Source organism: Rhineura floridana, chromosome 6 (genome assembly GCF_030035675.1).
Source record: "Rhineura floridana isolate rRhiFlo1 chromosome 6, rRhiFlo1.hap2, whole genome shotgun sequence".
Taxonomy (NCBI): Eukaryota; Metazoa; Chordata; class Lepidosauria; order Squamata; family Rhineuridae; genus Rhineura; species Rhineura floridana.
The window spans coordinates 60011383-60036441 of NC_084485.1; the positions used below are offsets into that span (position 1 = coordinate 60011383).

Here is a 25059-nt window from a genome sequence, read left to right on the forward strand (position 1 = left end):
ATTAATTTATGGGAAATAGTAGAATAGCATGGGAGGTATTTTCAACTTAACATGGCAGAAAGAGAAAAATCCATGCTGGCTATAATATACAGCCACACCTTGCTGTGTAGTTTTATAGGAACTGCACTTAGGATATTGATAATATTGCATTTAACTTTCCAAGAAAGTAAAATGTTTTAAAGCGATTCAAGTATGGTAGCAGCAACAGGACCTATTTGACTCAAGTCAGGTTTTAAACCCTCAAGGCTGACAAGCGTGAGTCAACTTATTGGAAGGGGGGCGTACTGGTTTGACTAGTTGAACGACACCAACTCTTTCCCATGGAAAACGAATGGAAATTTGTTTTTGGGGGGCGGGAGTTAGCTTTAAATATTCTACACCTTTTTACCTCAGATGTGGGAAAGGGGAGAAAAAGGCGAGATGGACGGCTGATGATTATGTAATAGTCGAAGAAAAGCACTCTGTACACGCACGAGACCACTTCCTTTATTAATACCGTTCACAATCCCAGAGTAGCTAAACCACATGGAATCTCTGCAAATAGCCCGCCTCTTTATCCTGCCCGTCTCACCCCAATCATTCCCCTCACCCTGCCTTTTGCCTCCTACTCTCCTGCTCCTTCCCGTCCGCACCTCTTTGGGGCTGGGGCCGCTTTCTTCCCTATGCAGCTCGGGGGGGCGGGGCTAACAACGACTCCGCCTGGCAGCACCTGGCGCAGGTGAGCAAGCGCCGGAGCAAAGCGGGGCCGCAGCCCAGGTGAACGAGCGCCAGAGCGGTGAGTGCTGTGGAAGCGGGCGAAAAGGCGGCGAAGGGCTGCTTCCCTCCCTCTCTCTGTCTCTCTCTCACACCCCCATCCCTTGGTAGCCGCAGCTTTCTCCGGTCCAACGTCTGATAGGGATTCCTGTCTCTTCTCCAAAACTGCCGGGGCCTTTGGCGGCTCCAGTTTCTTCCCACAGTCGTGCGCTTTGCTTATCCCCCTTCCTTCCGTCCATGTGTTCCCTCCTTGCTCTGTCCTCAGCCTCTCTGGGGTAATACCTTTTGCCCTTTTCACCCCACCCGTGCCCTCTTCAAAAGCGTTTCGTTTGTTTGTTTAGTCGCATTTTTGTTTGTTTTGTTGACTGTTTCTCTTTCCCAGAGTTCCCGTGGGTTTTACCGAGTTTCTCTCCCAAGTTCTTGCCGCAGAGCTTCAACTGCCCCGCCCCCTATCCAATCAAGGCTTTCCTGCAAGTGCGTTGTTGGGGGACGCGGTTCACCTTGTCCTTAGGGGTAACAATCCTGAGGGAAGGGGTCCTTTAACCAAAGCTAGGCCTTTGCCTTGAATCGGAGGAACACTGGCTGCGCTGAATTAACAAAAACGTGTCATACTATTGTATGACATGATCTCAGCATCTTTACTTGGCATTAAATTGGAAGGCAAACACCCTACATTAGATAATATTGAACTCAATAGGAGTTCCTCTTCCGTGTAGGTAGTTCCTGCTGTGGGATTGAATCTCATTCTTAAAATTCAACAGTGTTTATTTCTAAAAACAACACTGGAAGCTGCCTTCCATCCAGTCAGACTGTTGGCTCAGTATTGTCAACTACCAGTGGCTCCCCAACGTTTCAGACAGTGGGCTTTCTCACTCCTATCTGGAGATGCCAGGGATTGAACCTGGGGACTTCTACATACAAATCATACACTCTTATTACTGAGCTACAGTCCTCCCCAACTTGCAGATTTTCTGCATGTTGTAAAATACAATTGGAGTGGAATTGGCTGGGAATTTAACTTCTTGGTTACTCTGTGAATTGGTTTAGTTAAATGGAACTGAGAAGTAGTGAGCTCTTAGAAGACATGCTACCCTCAGCCTGTTTTTCCTATGGATGATTCAGTTAAATCAGGCCTTTTATAATGCTAACTGAAGTGTTTGATGCAGGTTGATTAATTTAGTTTGGCTTTGTTACTCAAACTAAACCAGTTTTAGATCTGAGATTAAGTCCCTATTCAACTGCACCAAAGAGGAGTTGTAAACATTTATGTTGTCTCATCAGGTGCATTTCTAGAATGACAACTTTCCTTGTGCTTCATCAAAGGTCTAGGCTTAGTATGATTTAATGTAAAGGCTTACCTTTGTGGTTTTTCGGCTAAATGGCCAGAAAGCCTAGTTAAAATGAAATGGGGAGTTTTACTTCTGTGAATTATATCTGGTGATGTTCAATTTTTATATGTGGAATAATACAGGTAAAATCAGAGAGTTCTATTGTTCATCCTACTACAAGTAGATCCATTGCAGTTAATAGACATTACTAATTTAAGTCGATTAATTTCAGTGGGTCTACTTTCAATAGAACCTAGTTGGATACAACCCTATGTGTTAAAGTATATGTGGAAGCCCTTCCCTTTTTTAATCATTCACATTCTAAAAAATAGTAATAGAGGTGTTACCATGTATGGCAAGGATCAGGAACCTCAGGCCTGGGGGCCAATTGTGGCTGTCTATGCCTTTCTATCTGGCCCTTGGGATTCTCCCCAGATCATACCCTTCCTCAGCCACACTTAGGCTCGCCAGGCTACACCCTTCACTGTCTCTTCTTCATAACCTCCTTGAGTGTTTCTGTCTGGCTGAAGCATTTCCTTGAACTCTGAAAATGCCTCTTGGTTGCTTGGATGGAGGATAGATAGAGGGGTGGGTGAGTGTGTGTAGAAACTAGCCTACTGTGCGAAGATAAAAGTTCTATTTGTTATCGCCCACTTTTGCCTCTGGCCCTGCCCGCCACTGTTATATGGCCTGGAAGGTTGCCCAGACAGAAATGTGTTCCTTGGTTTGAAAAATATTACCTGCTCCTGATGTTTAGAAAGATTTTAATTAATTTAGTAAATCTCTATCTCATCCTTCCTCCCAAAAGAGCTTATGGGGGGGGGCTCAGAGAGACACACTGAAAGCAGTACTATTAAAAAAAAATAAAACACTATTAAAAAACAATTAAAAACATCAAAAAAATTAAGATCCCCTCATAGCTAATAATTTCAAGGTTGCTAGGAACAGTTTATTTTAGCCATCATTTGCCTGGGTGAATAGGAATGTCTTTAAATGATAAAATAATAATATTAAGTAGACTGCTTCAGTCCAATCTAGTTCATAGGCATAAATATTCTGCAAATAAGGTCTAATGGGTAGAATTGTTTATCCCTGTGAACAATCATGAGAATAGGGCTGTGACCTTTTTCTTGATAAAGTCTGTGCATGGTCTAATATCCCTACCACTCCATCTTTGTGCTTGGAAATGCTGTACCTAATGAATTTCTGCCTGCCTGCTAAAGGCACAATATTGGAGGGGGTGGGAAATATAGCAGGCTTACTTGGAAATCTTATGATCCTGACCATATTTACCTTTTGAGGATGCAGCACTGAAATATTGTTAGTGTGTATTCCAGTTGTATTCTTCAAGGTTTAGCTCCCTTTGTAGGATCTCTAGGAGACAAATCTGACTGGGGAGTGGATGCATCTTGTCCCTAGTGCACATGAAAACAAAGGTGCTATGCACCTTGCCTGCTATTTGACACACTGTAGCGGAGAATAAGACTGTTAGAAGCATGTCTATTTTTTCTGTGGAATGTTTGAGGGTGTGTAGTTGAAGCATCCTTTTATGTGGGGAAAAGCATTTGGGATTGATGAAGTAAGATATACTTAATGTGCAGCAGTAACCTCTTCAAGCCACTTCCTCATAGGCTCAGCAAAGTGTTGGGAAGGTTTGTTCAACCCAGTTAGGAGCCTAATTGTTTTTAAAAGATGTATTTTAAATTGTATTTGTTTCTAGTTATTGTAAACTGCCCAGAGAGCTTCGGCTATGGGGCGGTATACAAGTTTAATAAATAAATAAAATAAATAAATAAGGATAAGAACTGTGTAAAAGGAATCTGAGCAGCTTGCTTTCAAGCTACCAACTGGGGAGATACAAATGGGCCTACGCTAGTATCCGGAGAGCCTGCTTGGATACCTGTAATCTGTCTGCAGGGTAGTAATGCAGGCACAGTACTGTACTGCGTTGCTTGGTTTTACAGGCTGGAGGTCTGTGATGAATGAGATGGATTTGTACCTATTTTTCCTAATTTGGTTGTGCCAGAGTCCTGCCTGATGTTGAGTAGCTGCAATACTTTGCATACTGTTCTACCGTACTTTCTTAGCTCTCATGAGGAAGTTTTTTTTAAAAAATTCTTTTAAGGTAGGGCTTGTGACCAGCTGTTGTTTTTCAGATAAATATGCTTCAGCATATATTTGGTTTCAATGTAATAACGGAAATCGCAATGTACAAATACTGGGGCAAATTTGTATTGTATTTTGTCAAGGTTGTGAAGTACAGTCTAGTATTAGAATACAATGTTATGCGTTATAACAGAAGTGCAGTCTAGAATAAAATTATTATGCATAGTAACAACAATTCTAACTGGTGGGGGGAAATGGATGCATAAATTTACTGCAGCACTGACAGCCCTGTTGGCCAGGATATTTTGCTTTGCCGGCTCCAAACTGGCATTACACAGGGTGTGAAATTGTGCTCTTCTCCAGGAACTGGACTTGCTTTGGATCCAGAGAGTTTATTACTGGCCTTGTTCTGCCCCTGAATGAACACTGCCTGTGGTAGTGTGTGCTCCACTTTTGGCAGGTGCCGCGGAGCCACCTCTGCACTATCAGAGCCTGGCACAGGGACCCTTCCACTGTATCCGCTGCAGGCTAAATGCTTTTTGAGAGAAAACTATTAATACTGTGTTCTGTGTTTATCTCAATTGATTTCAGATTGTTAGCATTACTGTAGCTGACTTGGTAGAATGTATTGTCCAGGCCTGACTGCTTCTAGAGCGTAGATGCTACATTTAGAGCTGTGAATAATGTCCATTTGTGAGGAATGTTAGAGATGGTATGGAACTTCAAAAACAGCAAACAAAACAAACCCCCTCAAGCATAAAGTTGTAACTCTCCTAATTGTAGACTAAGAAAATATTTGGGACAGGTGGGTAGTAAGGCTTGAGGCTTCATCTCCTTCATCCATTTTCCTCCTCCCCACCTTTCACAAATCCAACTTGTTTAATGCCTTTATCTCTGCCCTGTCCCCCCTCTTAGGCATTGTTTATTTGCTTGTTTATAAAAGTATTAATATACCACCCTCTTGCAAAATAACAGGATGGTGAACAGCAACATAAAATAATATAAAAACAATACAAAAAAACATTAAAATGTCTGGCTACTTTAAAAAAGGACATTTTAAACAGCTGCAAAGGCCTTTCAGCATAAAAAAAAGTCTTCCAGAGATGCCAGAAAGTCAAAAGCGGGGATGCCTGCAGAATCTTTGCTAGAAGAGTGCTCCACAACATGGGGCTAGTGACGCTAAATGCTTGACTTCTGTTTGAGGCCATTTGGACATGGGGGACAATTAACATCACTCCTCCAGATGATCTCAGTGATCGGGCTGGGATACAAGGTCTCTGGTATACCTTTAGGTGTCCTGGACCCAAGTTATTGAGGGCTTTGTATAACAACACAAACTTCTGTGCCTTCGCTAGACACTGCCCATATCTTTGAAACTACATTTTAGAAAGAAGAAACGTTTTAGAAAGAGAAAAGAAAAAATCTATGGCTGTTTAGGATTGCATGCTTATTCTGTTCGCATGGAATCTTGGGAAATTTGCAAACCACTTTTGTTGTTATGCGCCTTCAAGTTGATTACAACTTATGGCGACCCTATGAATCGGTGACCTCCAAGAGCATCTGTCATGAACCACCCTGTTCAGATCTTGTAAGTTCAGGTCTGTGGCTTCCTTTATGAAATCAATCCATCCCTTGTTTGGCCTTCCTCTTTTTCTGCTCCCTTCTGTTTTTCCCAGCATTATTGTCTTTTCTAGTGAATCAGGTCACCTCATGTTGTGTCCAAAGTATGATAACCTCAGTTTCATCATTTTAGCTTCTAGTGAGAGTTCTGGTTTAATTTGTTCTAACACCCAATTATTTGTCTTTTTCGCAGTCCATGGTATGCGCAAGGCTGTCCTCCAACACCACATTTCAAATGAGTTTATTTTTCTCTTATCCGCCTTTTTCACTGTCCAGCTTTCACATCCATACATAGAGATCGGGAATACCATGGTCTAAATGATCCTGATTTTGGTGTTCAGAGATCCACTTTAAGTATGCATTAATGTAGAAATGCAGCATAGAAATAAAAGAAGAAAAGAATACCAGTTTTTATATCTTTTGCATATATCAATCAATATATCACTATTTGAGTCAATTGACTGAGTCTGTTGATGAAGACAGTATACACAATAGCAGAATAATTGGAGCATTCTAAATTTGGGGTCATGAATTAGGGACTGGGTGAATAGAGCTATTCTGTAACAGACCTGCAATTACAGTGCATTAGTAGTTATATTTTTAAACTGTCCCCCAAGACATCCTAAGAAATGCCATTTTTACACTTTTTCTTGCATCTAATGAGCAGGCCAATGTATAGGTCTTTGGCTATATTATCCAGTTTGAGAAGAGCAGTTCTGTGGGGTCACCTTGAATACTGATAGGTTGCAGTGGTGAGAGACATTTGCTTGAAAAACTGGAGAGCTATTGCCAACCAGATAAGTTGGTAGTAGGATAGATAGTTCATGACATGGACATGGACTGCCTTCAAGTCAATCCCGACTTATGGCGACCCTGTGAATAGGGATTTCATGGTAAGCAGTGTTCAGAGGGGGTTTACCATTGCTTCCCTCTGAGGCTAGTCCTCCCCAGCTGGCTAGAGCCTGCTCAGCTTGCCACAGCTGCACAAGCCGGCCCCTTCTTTGTCTGCAACTGCCAGCTGGGGGGCAACTGGGCTCCTTGGGACTATGCAGCTTGCCCACGGCTACCCAGATGTTGAACTCCCAGCTCCTATCAGCCCCAGCCAGCTTGACCAATGGTCAAGAATGATGAGTGTTAAGAGTCCAGCAAATGTCGGAAGGGCACCATGTTGGCAACCTCTTGACTGTCTTTCACTTTGCCCTGCCCATTTCCTCTTGAGTCCCAGGTATCTGCCTCTCTGCAATGCAACAACTCTCTCTCGCAACACATAGCCCACATACCACACGACTACCAGGTTCTAACTTTGTGCAACACCATCTCGTGATGGACATGGTTAGTAACATCAGCTGGTAGAACAATTAGGGTGGGGAGGACTGTGGTTGTTGGAGGCTGCTTATTCTGCTTAATTCTGTTTTATTTATTCATTCATAAAAATGCTTATATACCACAATTTTTAAAATAAATTTTATTTGCTTTTGTGAAACATACAAATACAAAAACAAAACAACATATAACAGCTGCATATAAATAACATATGGTTAAGAGCTTTGGTTATATGTTGTATAGCATTTGTTCTTCATGTTATTGTTTGCTGTGTCATCTTACAGTTGCTCCAAAAATATCAGAGGTTTATAACAATTTCATATATAAAATAAAAAACACATAAAAACAAAAAAAACAGATCATTGGCTAACTATTACAGAAATATTTTTGTCTTAAAAAATTACTGTGCAGATGGTGCATTTGAGCAGGAGGGGATGCTTTTTATCTTCAGATGCTGTTATGCATAATATAAATGACATCCTTCATTACACTGTACTGACAAAACCTTTAAAAGGGAAATTCCAGCACACAGCTGTAGGAATTCATTTGCAAAATTGACACTATCAGATCTGGGTTCAAACGGGGACTGGGAGTGGCTAACTCCCTACAGAAAATTATTGACCCTATTTAAGTGACTATGCATGTGATTCATCTTTGCCAATTTATCAGCAGCTGAGAGTAAGACACACCTACTCTGATTTGGTCTCTTATTGCTTTAGCTGGATCACCTTTTCATTTGTGCTTTACATAGTAATCTTCTGCATTGTTTGGCTTCACATTCCTCTCTGCCCCCTTCTTTTTTTCCCTATGGTAAAGTGACACTGAAGTTACCATTTAACGCATCTTATGAAGTGGCTCATGAAAACTTTTGCTGAAGTGAATCTGCTAGCCTGTTTATAGCAAAAATGATAGAGTTGTGTGGTAATCTTCAAGACTAATAAGGTAATCCCTCTCTATTATGTCCTCTTGCTGTGTTCCTACAAGATGTTTGGCCCAGCATTGCCTGTAGATGTAGTATTTTGTGACTTGATCTGTAGTTAACTTGTGCACTCCATTTCATCTATATGTATATTTATTAACCTATTTATAAGCTGCACTTCCCATAGTGTTCATGAAGGTGGCTCATATAAACAAAGGCATAATAAAATTAAAAACAATGAAAACATAATTAAAAACAATAATAAAAGCATCAGTAATACTGTATTGCTTTGGGGGGTGGCAGGGAATTCACATTAAAAAGCCTGTCTAAAAAGGTCATTTTTCAAGAGATGCATGAAAGAAAGAACAGATGGTTCCTGCCAAATCTCTATTGATAGGGAGTTCACAGGGCAGGGCCTGCCACACTAAAGGCTCAGTCTCTGGTAGAGGCCATCCAAACCTCAGGGGCATAGGGACCACCAAAGGTAGGAGAAATGTAGTAGGGTAAACGATCTAGGATTGTATTTGTTGTCTGTGTAGGTCCATTGTAAAGGTTTGCAGTCACTTTCTTTAATACTTTTGTTTGTTTTTTGTAGTATTGGTCATTTTTGCTACCGTGACTTACAGAATAATAATGGCAGTCTGTCTGCTTATTTAAAATGTGTAAATTCTACCTTTTTGCAGACAGCAGGCCCAAAAGCTGGTGACATTAAGTGAAAATTAAAATAAACACAAGGTTCACTGTAAAGGCAGTGGTGGTTAATGAAGACTTGGAGTGGGAGAGATAATGGGAAAAAATCCACACACACACTCCTCCTTACTTACTGCTACTTGGTGTGACTCACCTGCTGCTTGTGACAATCCCACCTTTGGCTCCACCTGTCAGGTTCCCACCTGCTTGTGGCTACTGCCTTTCACTAAGCACCACCTCAGGACACCACCAGTCAGGGTCGTCATTTTTATTTTTTCTCACTCCGCTCTAGCACAGATCTCACAAGATCCCACTGCTAGGCAGCACCACCAGTCACTCCCTGTAAACAATACTGCTAGAGACTTTGCCTCAGTCTCTCTATAGCTTGTTACTTTGTGTCTGGGTGCCCTTGCTGTCCACAACCCCCCTGTATCTTTGTCTATAAAGCATACAGTCCTGGGTTGCTCTGGATACTTGAAGATGTTACAATATCTCCACCTCTGCCACCATTAGATACAGTCTCCCTTCAGCCTTGGTAATTACGCTGCCCTCCCTTCTGGTCTGTATATCCCCAGCCAAGGATCAAGCTTTTGGTAAACCAATAAAAGTATTTATTTGATAACACTAGGAAATAACAAGATTACTTTAGGAATGTTTAACAAGCGTATGGTTTCATATAGTGTCACTCTTATGTTTCCAGTTATATATATTCTGTCCAAATATCCCCCTAATAGAATCCAAACCTCCCTCAGAACTCTGTCAACTCAATCCCAACTGCCTCCCACTTCAACTCCTTTCCAATCACTCTCCTCTCAACTCCCCCCTACTCAACTGTCATCCTCTCATTTATACCTTCAGCCATTCAAAACACTCAGCCAATCATCATCCAACATTCTCCCGCATTCTAGCCCATGTACTCCCCCCTCTTAGTCAATTCACTTACCATATATCCCTATATAAACCCGCACTTACCATATTTACAGTTTTTAACGTACAAGGACATCACACTACTCTTCAAACATTCCATGTAGTTAGGACTATATTATGTGGGGTACTAGTCTTTACAGTGGTGAGGTTCTCACCAGTATTGTGTGCTTTGTCTTTGCACCATGGTTCGTAGCAGCAGAGCTGAAGTTTGCAGGGAGCATTTGTGGCCAGAGGCTTCAAGTGGGATACCCATGGGGAATCTGAGTGATGCAGCTGCCATTGTTTCTCTTCTGTACAGCTATTGCTCTTGGATGTTTCTACAAGGGCTTCCTTCTCTGCATTGTTGTACTTTATACCTTTTTGCCATTGCTCTTCATCACATGCTCTCATATATTTGCTGCTTGTTTGCTGTTGGCAGTGCTCTGTATCAGTTCTCATTCACTTTGTTTTGTTAGTGAGCAATGAGAGCATTGTCTTCCTTGTTGCTTTTTATGTGTGCTTTGCCTATGTCGCTTGTTGGTGCACAGTTGCAGCTGAAGGTTTCTGCACAGCACCACACTTGAGCAGTCGCAAGTGTTCCTTACAATGTGGCTGGGTGTCTGTGCACTGATTTCTTATGTCTTTCCGCTGGTGGATGATGTCTTTGCCTTGGAACCCAATTGCCATGTGATGGTGCATGGAGTCTGAATGCCCAATCACATTTTGATCGTAATATGCCCAATCATATTATGAGTGTAAGGCCCCATGTTTGTACTTGTGTATAAGGCATTGCTATTGGGGAGCTCTGTTTTCTATGTGGCACCTCTTCCTTGAAGATGTAATTGTTGACTTGTTGTGGATTATGGTTTCTTCCCCTGCAATGTGGTGTCATATTCTGGTGATTGATGCTTTAGTGGGCTGCATTGATGATTATTTAATATTATAACCAGCAATTCTGAAGAAAAAGGAAGTGGTTAAAAAAACTCCACAAACACCTTGGTTCATATTTGAAAAATCTTTTTTATCTGTGAGGAGCACTTCCAATTAATTGTTTAATGCCAATGTTTCAGCCTTGTGCACCAAATAATATTTATTTTAATGCATGAGAAGATGCAGTTGTGTGATGAAGTCTTTGACAGGAATTCCTGGCTATGCCTAAAGAGCAGATAGAACAATCCAAAGGGTTTTGGAAAGGAGGAGCAGAAAAGGCACAGGGGCATCTTAGAAAAGGAAGATTGAATGAGGATGTGTTCCAAAAAAGTGAAGGAAAGAGACTGAAGTCCAGGAAATGGGAGAGTGAGGAGGTTTCGCAGCAGCTTGAAATAACCAGCCTCATCTGTGGGTGCAGATCTCTAATACTGTGATATCACTCTGGTGATATTCTGTTGATTGTTTCTTTCATAGCTGAAAGTTAACTTAGTGCAAGTAAGCATGTTATCACAGTGGCCTGTGCTGCAGTTCCCTTTCTGAGTAATTTATTTTATTTCTAAACCACTTAATATATTTTAAAAAATCTTTAAGCACATACAAAAATCTAACATAAAACAATAAGAGTATCATAAAACTAGACACAAATATTAAAAACAGTATTATAAAAAACAAATTCAGTAAGAAGAAGATCACATCTTATGGGTCAAGGAAGCCTGGGCAAAAAGATATGCCTTGACAAGACTTCTGAAGCAACTGATGGATGATGTTTCGTGCATGGTAGAGAGAAGAGCATTTCAGAGTGCAGGGGCAATGGCAGAAAATGCCTTTCTATATGCAGCTTTTTAGGAATTCTCATTTATAATAGGTTAAATGTGTTGATTCATCTAGTTAGGTATATTTAATTATTTAAGTGTATGTCTTGAATAAATCCATAATGTTATTTGTTGCTGTTCTCTAACTAATTTGTGGAATGTTTTTGTCTGCAACAGGTTACATTTTTGTCTTGAAAGCTGTCATTTGTAGCAGGGATTGGAACGGATGATGATCATGTAATCTGTGTATACTAGAGATTAGTTCAGTGGGTCAAGCTTCTTGCAATCATAAGGTAATATAATGGCTCTTCTGCAGTGTGCTTGCAGGACTATTCTTCTGCACATATCATTTTCCTGACACTTGCCTTGCGTCTAGTCTTTTCACTTAATTCATTCTTTTTGTTCATTAAGCTTTAATACTTTCCTTTTCCCTTTAAAGATTCTGATTATTAACCATTTATGCTTATTTAATCTGTGACATATTTGCAAGGAATGTACAGATATATTAGGCTGTGTCCTTCCAGAAGTTGTTGGACTTCAATTCCTATCAGCCCTACCCAGCATGGTGAACGGTTGGGTTATGAAGCTGGCTTGTTTAACTAACAAAGTTTGTAAAGTGAGGGATTCCTAGTTCATACAACATGATAAGCTGACATTCTTTGAAACTGAAACTAATCTACACGAGAGGAGGGAAGTCCATGTGTGTTTGATGTTTTGTTCAGGCTTGTCCTTATAGCAGTAAATTATGGCTCAGCATGAATATATGGGCATGGGTAGTATAAAGCAGGTTTCTGTCTGTTGCTGCTATCTCCAAATGGCCTGGTTCTTCCATCCCCTCTAATGTTTAATACATGTCTCCACCAATGGCACCCAATGATGTGGACCAGAGACATGGCCTGTGCTGTGATGCTAGGATAAAAGTAAATTGTCCTAGATGTTACAGATATGGAATAAGAAGCAGACAACAAACTTTTTTTTTTGCAGGGGGGGTAGACACCTCAGAATGCTGCAATTTCTCATTCTGGTCTTAAAATTAAAAGCTGTATCATATCATCTAGTTTGTGCTATCCCATGTTAGAATTAGCATCCTCAGTTTATTAAAAATGGATAAAAGCTACTCTTGAGATTTTAAAATTGAACCCTCATTTATGTTTTTTGGACTGTGTTCACCTTAGCTCAGCTAGTCTTTCTAAGCTGATCTGGATGTTTAAGTGGGCTGGATTTGTTTTCCTCAAGATTTTCAACCAAACTGAGGGAGTTGGCATCAGAGTGTTGAAAACAGCTACAATTGGTTTCTATTGCTTCGTTATCTAGAAAATGAAAGTTCCTGCAAACTCTTGATGGTTTGTTTGCTATTTGCTTTTCTTCCCTCCAGATAATGGCTTTACATCCGCGCAGAGTTCGATTGAAACCCTGGCTAGTTGCTCAGGTAGACAGTGGTATGTATCCAGGTCTTCTTTGGCTTAACAGGGATGCAAAGCGATTTCAGATCCCTTGGAAGCATGCAACTCGGCACAGTCCTCAGCATGAAGAGGAGAACACCATATTTAAGGTAAGAAATAATGCCATTCCACTTTGGAGAGCCAGTGTGGTGTAGCAGATAGACGAGTAGACTTGGACTAGTGAGATCCAGATTCATTCTCAGCCATTAATTAATCTTGGCCAATCATTAAGAATTATTATGAGGATGAAATAGAAAAAAAGAAAAAACCTCACCCATATTTGTTTCTTATTTTATTTATATCCCACCTTTTCTCCCCATTTTTATCCTCACAACAACCCTGTGAGGTAGGTTGGGCTGAGAGACTGTGACTGAGACCAGTGAACTTAATGGCTGAATAGAAATTTGAACCCTAGTCTCCCAGATCCTAGTCCAGCACTCTAACCACGATGCCGCACTAGCCATCCTGAACTCCTTGGAAGAAGGGTAGGGTGCCAATGTAACAAATAGTATTAGAGGTGGCTTGCAAAAGCTGAGAGTGTTGTTTGCCAGCATTTTCTGCTTTTGTTGCCATGGGGATCACTGCTATGCTTCCCACTACTAGAAGAAATGAATTCGCATTTGCTTCCAGTTCTTCAGTTCTAGAAGGGTAATTCATTTATCAGTGGTTTTTGTTTACGCAATACAAATTGATTTAAACTTCGTTACTGAAAAGTTTTCTAGTACCATGGATTCAAATCAGTCAGTTGTGTTTTTAAAGCAGCTATGAATCTGGAGCTGGGAGGAAGAGATATGCAGTACTATAAATGTGTGACCAAATTCTCATGTGATTTGTACTGGGAAATACAGTGCATAAATACTGTGCCATTCACTCTACAATACTTCCAGAAGGTAGCACTAACCAAGTTTTGTTTCTGTTGAAACTGGTACCTCATTAAGCCACTTTTTCACAATATCCCTCATTTATGTTCAGAAAACGTCCTGCTATTTCCCTCATCCAGGCCCCACTATGCTCCTTTATTGTGTAGAGGGGTGCAACTCACTGCATATTTCTACCAAATCCTAAACCCCAAATCCCAAGGCAGAGAAGCATGCATATTTTGTTAATGTGTGTGAAGTTCAATACTGGAACAACCTGGGGGCAGAGCAATATGAAAGCCCTAATATAGTTCGAATAGTTCTCTCCTCCCAGTCAGATACTCTCTGCCTTATCTCTACTCTATTACTCTGTGCTCCTGCAGAACTAATTTTCCTGCCCTTTTATCTGGTTGTTGACTGTTCCTCTTTGAAGCTAGCTCTCTAGCAGCTTCCCTTCTGAGAATCTTCAGATTCAAGGTTCTAGTTACCTGCTTAACTCTTCACCTCTTCTCAAGTTTGGGTCCTATAGCATGTCACCATAGTTAGTCATCTTAAGCTGCAATCCATTACACATTTACTTATAGGAGTAATCCTCACTGAACTCTCTGGGGCTTGCTTTCAATAACCTCCATGGGATTGTGCTGCACAAGGCTCATCTGGCTTGTGCCTGTTGTATTTACTTGATTTTTTACCGTTGTTATTATTACTACTTATGACATTTATATCCTGCCCTTCCTCCCAGAAGGATCCCAGGGCGACAAATAGGAAATAAAACCCCAAAACCTATAAAACACCTTAAACAAAACATCTTAAAAAAAATAACGCAGATGCAGACTGGGATAAGGCCTCTACTTAAAAGGCTTGTTGAAAGAGGAAGGTCTTCAGTAGGCGTTGAATAGACAACAGACAGTGCCTGTCTAATATTTAAGGGAACGATTTTTAGTGGTTCTCAGACTGAACTAAAAAGACTAGTTTGCCATCGGGTTGACTTCCTTTGGACACAGCCAGGTTGTCCATATTGAAACAGTCTACCATACTGATACAGAAAAACAATGGTTTGCAAAATCCTAAAATGATTTATTTTGGTTTTGTCTCTTTGTATGGGGGAGGGGACAGGCAGTGGCAGCTAAGGCTGGCAGGCTAGCAAGAAGTATTTATTGCCTAGAATTATGTGATAAATGAGAGTGTTTAGTACACGATTCAACTGAAGCTGGCATGGTGACAGCACTTAACTGAGCATAATGTACTTTGCTCCCAGGCCTGGGCAGTGGAAACGGGAAAATATCAGGAAGGAGTTGATGATCCTGACCCTGCCAAATGGAAAGCTCAGCTCCGCTGTGCTCTCAACAAAAGCCGGGAATTCAACCTAATGTATGATGGCACCAAAGAGGTGCCGATGAATCCTATTAAAATTTATGAAGTGTGTGACATCCCACAATCCCAGGGAACAATAATTAATCCAGGTGAGTCACACAATGACTGTTGTTTTTAAGGAAGTCTATAACAGGAAGTGTCCTGTATTCAGCTGTCTTTTCCTCTGCTGGGTCACTCATTTTTAATTGAGTAAGCATTTCATGTTATCATTTGTGTAACTTAACTAAGACAAAGTGAAATTTAGGTCACTGTTCTGTCTGGTCGAGAATACATTCTATGCACTCACAAATTCATGGATGTTTAATCCTGAATTACTCAGCTTTTTATTTTGTTGTAAACCAAGCCTAAAAAAAGATTTCAGGGAAAGCTTTGAAGATGAGGCGCATCCTAGTAAAGGTCTGAAGCAAAAGGGAAAGGGGTGGGGGTTCTGGGTTCAGGGGGTTTCAGTTCTTCACATTCTTTCCCTTGCCTCCCTTTCTCCCAGCACCTCAGTCCTAGGCAAGCATTCTAATAAGTCTTTAAATTGTCATTATTCCTGAAATGAGTGTTTCATTGAATGAAAATCACTGGGGATTTCTCCTGCATTTTTGCCATTGACAGAAATGGGGCTTGCTGGGCGCGCATCTGTGTGTCTGGAAGAAACATTCTTGAGGTTAGCTGTTTGACCAGCAAATCCTGGGATCAGGTGAACAGTTTTCTTGCCCCCTGTGCACCTTCCTGCAAACTAGGCAGGTTGTGGTATTCTGGTTGGATTGTACAAAGTCAGGGAGAAATCTGCTTCATGCTAGTGGAAGTCTTCAAACAAAAGCTGAAAAGCGCAAAAAGCAAACCAGTATTTAGAATAAAAATTCCCAGGAAAACAATGATATGCTACACAGTGCTACTGGAAGAGTTATTCAGTGCTACTCCCCTATGGGTCACATACATGTCAATTTCACTTCTTTTTTCTGTTTTGTTGTTAGGCTTCCATATTGCTTGCTAATTCTCCAGCTCCTACCTTTCCTGCAGGTTCTACTGGTTCAGGTCCGTGGGATGAGAAAGACAATGATGTTGATGATGAAGATGAGGATGAACTAAACCAGTCTCACAATGTACCTATTCAGGATACTTTTCCATTTCTTAATATCAATGGTTAGTAGATAGAGCATGCACAGAGTTCATATTGAACTTAACACTACATTTTAAATAACATTTTTCTTTTTGTTAATATTTTATGAAGCAAAAGTTTGAAAATGCTTTCAGAAAGCTTTCTTTTTGATCATTTGATGCAGCTAAACTAGCAGTTACTTGACCAGTAAGCTATAGAAAATGACAAAAGGAGATGAGCAAAGTCTACACCACATGAGAAGTACAAGCTTTGATATTATTAGTCTGAAGTCTTCCCGTTGCTCTGTCTCAAGAGGTCCATAAACATGCTTGGTGTGGTCCAGCTGTCCTAAAGCAAGACTGATGGGAAGGGAAAGGCCGTTCCCTGTCAACTGTGCTGTTGGCATGGGTTGAACTGGGTCCTTGAGGGTCGTGTTGCTGACTGGGATGTGTGTGGGGAGAAATTTGTGCCTTTCCTGTTGGCTACAATTATACCATTCTAGTTTGCTGTGACCTCACAAGTCACTGTGATAATTACTCAACTGATGTTCTAACAGGGTAAATTCCCACAGTATAGCAAGAACAAACACACCTTTTTGCCCAACATGTAGCCTGGAATGATAGTACAGCTTTATTAGTCTGTTTCTTAGAGTTCCCCGGAGTTAGGTTCAGGTTTAACAGGTTTTAACATTGTCTCAGCAAACACATTTGCATTAATTTCCCATGCACCAGGCCTTGTTTAAAGTTATATTTTGTTGGCATTGCATTTTGAAAGTATCTTACCAACCTACAAATGGCCTTTATTGTGGTGTATTTCATAAACTTTTCAAATGTACCTTTTTAAAGGCTTATTTGCACTTGCAAGCTAGCTAATGGTCAGTCTGGCTCATCTCTACCAATATTAATTCTTTGACTTTACAATGGGGATCAAAATTTATTATCTAGCATAAATTGTTCACTTGTGATAAAGATGAAAGCACTTCTGTGCACCCTTGTCAGGCCTTTTAGGGGTTCCCATTGCAGCCTGTTGCACCCCTTCCATGCTCCACACATTATTAAATCATCTTCAAAACTGGGAATCTGATGTCTTTCTTAGGCAAAGGGTCTTACTCACTTGGAAATGCTGTAGGATGCCACATCAATCAGTGGAATCCAGCATTTGCATGAGTAGCTTTCTTAACTGGGGAGAAAGGAATGAAAGCAGGTGGTTCTCTCCAATTTAATTTATAACCTGAATTCCTGTACATCCTCACTACAATGTATAGATATCTGCACTACACTACAATGTACAGAAGTATGCATGCCCATCGGCATAAGCCATGGATCCCAGCCCTACCCCTTCTTGCCATAGCAGCTTACACAAACCTAAATGGACTGTCTCTAGACCATTGGTCTCCAACTTGTCAGTTGGGACCCACTATTGCAGCAGCACAGCCACCATTCAAATGTAAGGTTAAAAAAAAAGTGGGTCTCCAATCGCATGTGTGGGCTAAAGGTGGATCCTCGGTTGGAAAAGGTTGAAGTTTACTGGTCTAGATCATACCTTTTGAGCTGATATCCCTCTTATTACTGTGTTTGGATCTAGATAATGCAAGGTGAATAAAAAGGCTTGTCTTTTTAAGCCCCTGCTTACTGGGGGAAAAAAAGGTTGTATCCACTGGTGTTCTTATGCTGACCAAACACACTTTGATGCAGTGGAAACTTCTGGCAGCAGAGCTGAGAGGGAGGCAATTCCCAATTATTCTCTCCTCCCCCTTCATGCCCCCCCTCCACTTTAGAGGGTTGGGGGATCTTTTGCAACAGGGCAAGATGTGGTGCAGAGGGACGGTGGAATCGGCAAAAATCGTCTTCTCCCCCATTCAGCTGATGAAAGTGTCTGCTGGATCACAGAGCCTACAGTCACCAAGAGGGATTCCATTGGACACAACCTAGAGTATCAAAGGTTTCAGATTGCTCTTTGTCACACCAAATGAAAAGGAAGATAAATTACCAACTGTAGAAGGCTAAATACTTAATCACATAAGGTACCCTAGCTGCATTTGTCCCTCCAATATAAAGTGTCAGATTGACCTCTTGAGTAACATTAAAAAATGCTAGCAGTCACCAGGGATGAAATGCTTAAAGGCTTCTAAAATGTACTATTTCTGCTTAGATTCCCCAATGGCACCCGCTAGCGTGGAGACCTGCAGCCCTGAAGCTGTATGGCCAAAGAATGAACCTCAAGATATAGAGATGCCTATGCCTCCACCAATTCTGCAGCATGATATGTTCAGCTCTCCTGAGCTTTGGATTAGCTCTCTTCCAAGTAAGTCTTTTTGTTGCCTATGTTACTAGAATAAATGAGTTTTGAATACTGTGTACATCTTAAGTTCTGTGTGTCTATACATAGTGAGTAAACTCCATACTACATAAACAAGCTGAATGTGCATCATAGTTATTTTCATTCACTCATTTCTGCTTATATTGGTGTGGGCCAGGGAACCAAGGGTGTTTGAAAGTGTAATGTGGTCATTAGCGCTAACATCTGAGTAAAAGAAACCCAGCTGGAAACTGCTGTTGAACTTGAGGTAGTGTCAATGAGCCAGCTTGTGTATAACTGGAGGTGGCTGATAAGTTTGTGTTCACTGGTAAATGCTGCATTCACATGAAGAGCAAGTCTCTATGATAGCTTGAAAAAGAGATCTTGTTATTGCTGTTTGGTGTTACTGTATGATCAGCTGAATCTTATGAATTGGCCCTTGGTTTCCTTTGAAATTGTATTCCCCAGTTGTAAGAAGGACTGGTAGTTCTGTCTTATTCTATGCATATTTCATTTAGTAGGAGATATGGGGTATAGTGACAGTAAATGCAAGATATTGCATTTATGGCTCCTGTTACATTGCCTGATATTCTAATAATATATCTTTCTAATCAAGTGACAGATCTTGAAATCAAGTTTGAGTATCGAGGCAAAGAGTTTGGGCAGACAGCGACCGTGAGCAACCCTCAGGGCTGCAGACTTTTCTATGGAGAACTGGGTCCAATGCCAGATCAAGAAGAACTCTTTGGTCCTATTAATTTGGAGCAAGTAAAGTTTCCAGGACCAGAACAAATCACAAATGAAAAGCAAAAGCTCTTCACAACCCGTCTGCTTGATGTCATGGACAGAGGGCTGATCCTGGAAGTCAGTGGTCATGCTATTTATGCTATCAGGCTTTGCCAGTGCAAAGTGTATTGGTCTGGACCATGTGCACCTTCCTCCACCACACCAAACTTGATTGAAAGACAAAAGAAAGTCAAGCTCTTCTGTTTAGAAACATTCCTAAGTGGTGAGTAACTATAGTGCTCTTGGATCCCCATCACAGAGTAGCTAATATCTTTCTTTTTTAAAAAAACTGTAATATTTCTACACCCTGTTTTAGGTCTGTAGCCCTTTTGGATTTAGTCCCAACCTATAGTCCCAACTTTTAAATCACCTGGGGTTGTGTCTGGTGTTAGCAATAGCAATTTGTATAGAACTTGCTGGGTCCACAATGTTTGCATGCAAGCATTAGTGAATGGGGGTGTATTTGGAACATTATTATGCTCTGTTTTTGCTGGTTAAAGAAAAGCAATTCCCCCCTCCTCCCCACAATTCCCCCAGTCGCCATTTTCATCAGAAGGTGTGCGATTGCTCTTCTTGCATTGTGAGGAAAGAAAAGAAAAAACCCATAGTCAGTGAAATGGTTTTGGTAGTATTTGTTACAGTGCTGATCTGGAACAAGGTAGAAGAAAAAACAGCCTTGATAGCTAGTGCCATTTTGACAGCTATAGACAGAAAGAATACAGTAGGGCCCCGCTTTACAGCGCTTTGCTAATGTGGCGGCTTTCAATTAGGGAAAGTCCCCTCATTAAGGCGCTTGTTCCGCTTTTACTGTGTTTTTTTAATGTTGCGTGCCATTTTGACGTCATTTTCACACGATGCGCCCCATTATCATCAATGGGTTCCGCTTTACGGCGGCAGTCCAGAACGGAACCTGCCATATAAGCGGGGCCCGCCTGTATGGGAAAGAAGATAGAAAAGAGATTAGGAGAATTCTGAAACAAGCAAAGCATGGGTTTCATCTAGAAGGGGAATAAGTGGGAAATTGTTGCATCTAGAGGCATGTGTATCTCGCTGTATGTCAGCAAGCTTTGCTTTTCCTCCCACTCAGAACTGATTGCCCATCAGAAAGGACAGATGGGTAAACAACCACCATTTGAGATCTACTTTTGTTTTGGGGAAGAATGGCCGGATGGAAAATCTAAAGAGAGAAAACTTATTGTTGTTCAGGTAAGAGAACAATGAAACACAAAGACATGTTAACATTGCTTATTGTGATTGGTGTGATCAATGAATTTTCCAAAGAGTTACAATACTGGACCTCTTATTTTGTCTACTGAGCTATGTCAAACATTGTTTTCCATTGGTATGTTAGAAGCAGGGATTACATATGGTATGGACAGAATGATGTTTACCAAATGTTTGAAAGAAAAACGCAAAACTGTTAAATTTCAGTTGGTTAGGAAATTGTGGGAACAGCTAAGAATTATGAAGTTAACAGTGATGTTAATAAACAAGGAAACTATAGGGAAATTCAAAATAGTTGGAACACAGTTACATGTTTCATCAAGAGTTAGGAAATGATGGGCCAGGGATTGATTCAGCTATGTAGGTTTTCCATTCATTATTGAGTAGTTGAAAGAATGGTGGTGATGTTTATTAGATGTTAATATACTCTTATGAATGGATCTTTTATATGCAGTTTTATATGCAATTTTGTATTGTGCTATTTTCAGAATAGAAATAAATAAAAAATTATACAGATGCGTATCTCAATGCTCCGTGTAGGGACTGTGCCAATAGTTAGAAGCTGATATACTGAATGCTGAGATGCTAAAGTAATAAGGGCCTATTAAAAGGTAGTAGTCAAATTGTGGGTTCCCTGAGACATCCCCATGAGTTATTTGTAATGGTAGGCAATATTGGAACATCTGTTCTATCAGGACTTCTGTGATTCAGGGGAAATCTTACAATGCTCATGGAGCTTTTATATATATATGTGTGTGCCTATAGTAATATAAATGTAAGAAAATAAAATAATGCATATGTAGGCTAAGTGATCTGATTTAAATCATAAATCTGATGTACATAGAACAGCACACTGTGCTGTTCTTTACACCAGTGCTTGGAATGAATTAGTTCAATTGAAGAAAAAATATCTTAAATCTTTTTTTTGTTTGCTGTTTATGTTTACTGTTGGTAGGTTGATTTTATTGTGATATTCTGTATTTTAATCTTTTTGTACACCGCCCAGAGAGCCACTCGCTATGGGCGGTTTAAAAATGAAACAAATAAATAAAATAAATAAACATTTAGTTGAGTCCCAGCTAGAATAGAACCCTGGTTCTCACAATATAGAATTCTGTGCCGATTTATTATTGAAGATAATCCAGATTCAGCAATCTGTATAAATGAGCACATTTGTATGCGTTCTGCTACCAGCCATGGAAGATGCATAAAACAATGCATGGCACTAGAGCCCTAGCCACTTGAAATTCATTGTCTACAAGCATTATAAACTTAGAGGGGCTGGATATTTGAAAGCTGTGATTCTTATCATGCTGAATTCTCTGTCCAGTATCTATTTCAGCACGTGCATATTCAATCACAATATAGACACAGTTGAAATATTTGCAATATTTGTAAACCACCTTTCAAAATAAAACTGTGCACAAGGTTTTACAGCATGAAGTATAAATAAAACAATTCATACAAAAGTAAGGAAAATATAACTAAACTAATAACATTTTAAAACTACATAAAAGAGTGAGAATTTCCACTAATGTCCAGACACCCAATAAAATAAAAGGTGATCAGGGAAGAACCCACAGACTATCCTTGGGAGACTCACTCAGCAACTTGGGAGCCACTGTTTAAATAGCCTACTTCTCGTAGATGACTGGGGCAGGAGCTCACAGATCATAAGGTCCTATGGTGCATGTTTTCATGCATATGGGAGAAGGCACAGCTTGAGATGGTTCGGACCAGACTTACTTTAAAAGATCAAAGCTGGCACCTTTGAATTACACCCTGACAAAAGCAGTTGTTGCAGAATGGGTGCGATGTGTTCTTGTCAAACTATCCATGTCAACAGATGGGCACTGATATTCTGTATCAGCTGTAGTTTCTGAACAGTGGCCCACATGAGTGCACATTAGAATTCTCTAATTTGGAAGTCACCAAATGGATGATGATACCAGGTGCCGTATTAGAATAGTTGTGAACCAATGAAGGTATTCCTGACCATAGCTGCCACCTGAGAATCCAGGAGCAATGGCAGGTCCAGGAGCACCCCCAAGGTAGAACATGCCTATTAAGGGAGAGTGTGATTCTATCAGTGACAAGTTTTTATTTAACAGATCAGCTGTGTTCCCAACCACCATCAGAATGATTGACTAAGAGTGATGAGTTTGTACCATTTTTAAGCACCTAAAACTGACACAGTGGAGCATTCATACTACTGGATCCACTGTGCAAACCATACATTAGCATCATATCTGTCTGCACCAGGCATGTGTTAAACCAGAACCACAGTGTAGACCATATTATTCGAGGCCTAGATTTGATGATGTACCCTTGGAGATAACATCCTGAATTGGTAGGCATTTTAAAATAGTTATCAGTACATCTACTCCCACTCACGTTGTGAGAACATACTTTATTTTTATTTATTTTTCTTACATTTCTATCCTGCCTTTCTTCTATCATGATTAATAATGACTCAAAATGAAAATGCAAGCAAGAAAAGGTTTTTTTGGGGATGACTGATATACTTGAGCTTTTGGCTTACTCTAACTCTTCAGATAAGTTTGCTGCAATTGATAATCGCATCTGGACTAATGCTATGGAATTCCTTTTCAAACAGGTAATTCCAGTTGTAGCTCGGATGATCTATGAGATGTTCTCTGGTGACTTCACCCGCTCCTTTGACAGTGGCAGTGTAAGGCTTCAGATTTCTACCCCTGACATCAAGGACAACATTGTTGCTCAGCTGAAGCAACTCTACCGTCTGTTGCAGAATCATCAAGAAGGCTGGCCAATCCAGCCACCAAGCATTCAGATGACCCCACCTCTCACAGCACAGTGATGACCAAGTCTTGCCTAAATGACGAATTAGTAAAAGTAAATGGATTTATAAATCGTGTGTTTTTTTCAATTAATTTTTAAAGTATTTTGAGTAAGTGCAACTTAAACAAGAATCAGTTATGTATAATGTAATCTGTTTTAAATGTATACTTTGCAAAAATTGCTCTGGAATACTGCATGTAGACAAGAACATTTGTCCTTTCCCCCTTCAATTAATGTAAATATATCAAAAGATTTTTAATTTGTGCCTTGCTTACATGTAATACACAGTATTCTCCTTGAATGTGATCAGAGTTCAGGTGTTCTTTCTCCTTTAACTTTATCCCTAGTTTTTTTCTTACCCACTGGTTTGATAATACAGTCAAATTTATTACATATATTGCATGTTTCTATATACTTAGATTTTTTTAAAAAAAATCTAGTGCTTTTGGCACATATGTGAAATATTTAACTAATGCAAAGTATTTTTTAGTGGCCATAACTGTGTCAGTATTCTAACCCGACAATAAAAATTGCTTGGCCAAGTACTGATCTGAGACTGAGTAGTACTCTGGATTTTCCTTGAGTAAACCACTGCTATTTGATAGCATCTCCTGTCTTTGTACGGATGAATAGTGTGACGTTATGTTTAAGTCTGAAACTGCATAGTTTTTATTAAAGTGACAATTAGTTGAGCTGTTCAGATGATACTAAATTAAGTGGAAATCAAACAATTCCCTTTATTGCCCCATGTTGAATGCCATAGCTCAATACATCAACTGGTTATTGTATAATGTGGAAAATGATCAGCTACAATCAATGGTTTCCAGCCTGATAAGTTATGATGAGAGAGAAAGAACATAAGTGACATTTTCTGTTGGTCTAGTCCCTGGTCTTCAGACAGATTCAAACATCAGCTACACTCTGGTGTGTGTTACTATGCCAGGTTGCCAGAAGATAGGAAAGGGAACCAAAGCCCCCTCTGCTTGCTCTGTGCAGGAACTGTTTTATACAGATATAAGCAGATTGTGAACCCAGGAAATTTGAATATTGTTAGAGATGTAATCCAGCTAGCTGTAAGTATGACTGTGCTTTGAATGCTAAGCCACAGCTTTGTTCTGTACTGGTTAAGGGAAGCATTCTTGCATGTTTGCATCTTATGCTGGAAAATACATTTGAATGTATCACCATAAACTTTCTGTTAATCTATAATCATGTGTTCATCACTGTTTTACTAATGGTGGTTAAGCATATTGAACTTGCATATCCAAGATAGCTAACATTCAACTCTCTTCTAAGCAGTGTTTTATTTAGAACATCTCAATATGAAAGAGAAAATGGCTTATGGACTACAAATATTTTCATAGTTAATATTTGCCCTATTCAGGCATTATTCCCTCATGTATGGAGAAGGGATTAAGGCAGCTCATGCTGTCCCTATCCCAATGTTCCCATCCTTTCTGGCACCACTCCTGACCTTTTCATGTTGACAGCAAAGATCTTAAAGGAGAATTCTTTGTGTATTTGACTGAACACACTTATTTTTCTTCTTGTGATTGGGGTTTCCTGCATGGAATTCCTGGTCACCTACAATCACCAGGTGAGCTGCTAAATACGAAGCTGTATTGATAGTTTTGAAAGTATGATGAGTAATTTGCAGTGTCAAAAAATGCAAATAGATATGGTACTGTAGGAGTGTACAAACTTTCTTGAGTATGGAACACTAACTTTAAAGTTTCTGAACTTTGACATTAACAGTAGTTCCTTGAGATAGTATCTTATTTTTC

The 25059-nt window shown here is 40.2% G+C and overlaps 1 protein-coding gene across 2 annotated transcripts; it reads left to right on the forward strand.

The window, feature by feature from the left end:
- Positions 1–593: 593 nt before the first annotated feature.
- IRF6 (interferon regulatory factor 6) lies at positions 594–24484 on the forward strand. 2 transcript variants are annotated; one of them, XM_061632033.1, is made up of 9 exons: positions 594–775; positions 11565–11680; positions 12763–12939; positions 14945–15149; positions 16069–16191; positions 18299–18451; positions 19062–19454; positions 20319–20437; positions 23073–24484. In XM_061632033.1, the coding sequence occupies exons 3-9, from the start codon at positions 12766–12768 to the stop codon at positions 23292–23294; spliced, it is 1389 nt and encodes a 462-aa protein (XP_061488017.1). In that variant the 5' UTR covers positions 594–775; positions 11565–11680; positions 12763–12765; the 3' UTR covers positions 23295–24484. The 2 variants fall into 2 exon arrangements, with proteins under 2 accessions (XP_061488017.1, XP_061488018.1); XM_061632034.1 differs by lacking the exon at positions 594–775 and adding an exon at positions 7968–8072.
- The last annotated feature ends 575 nt before the right edge of the window (positions 24485–25059 follow it).

What these genes read in the sequence shown, in the direction of transcription:
- IRF6 (XM_061632033.1), top strand. Translation starts at nt 12,766, where the DNA reads ATGGCTTTACATCCGCGCAGAGTTCGATTGAAACCCTGGCTAGTTGCT. An exon ending in AGGAGAACACCATATTTAAG is followed by an intron (nt 12,940 to 14,944) that starts GTAAGAAATAAT and finishes CTTTGCTCCCAG; the next exon opens with GCCTGGGCAGTGGAAACGGG. An exon ending in TTGGATTAGCTCTCTTCCAA is followed by an intron (nt 18,452 to 19,061) that starts GTAAGTCTTTTT and finishes TTTCTAATCAAG; the next exon opens with TGACAGATCTTGAAATCAAG.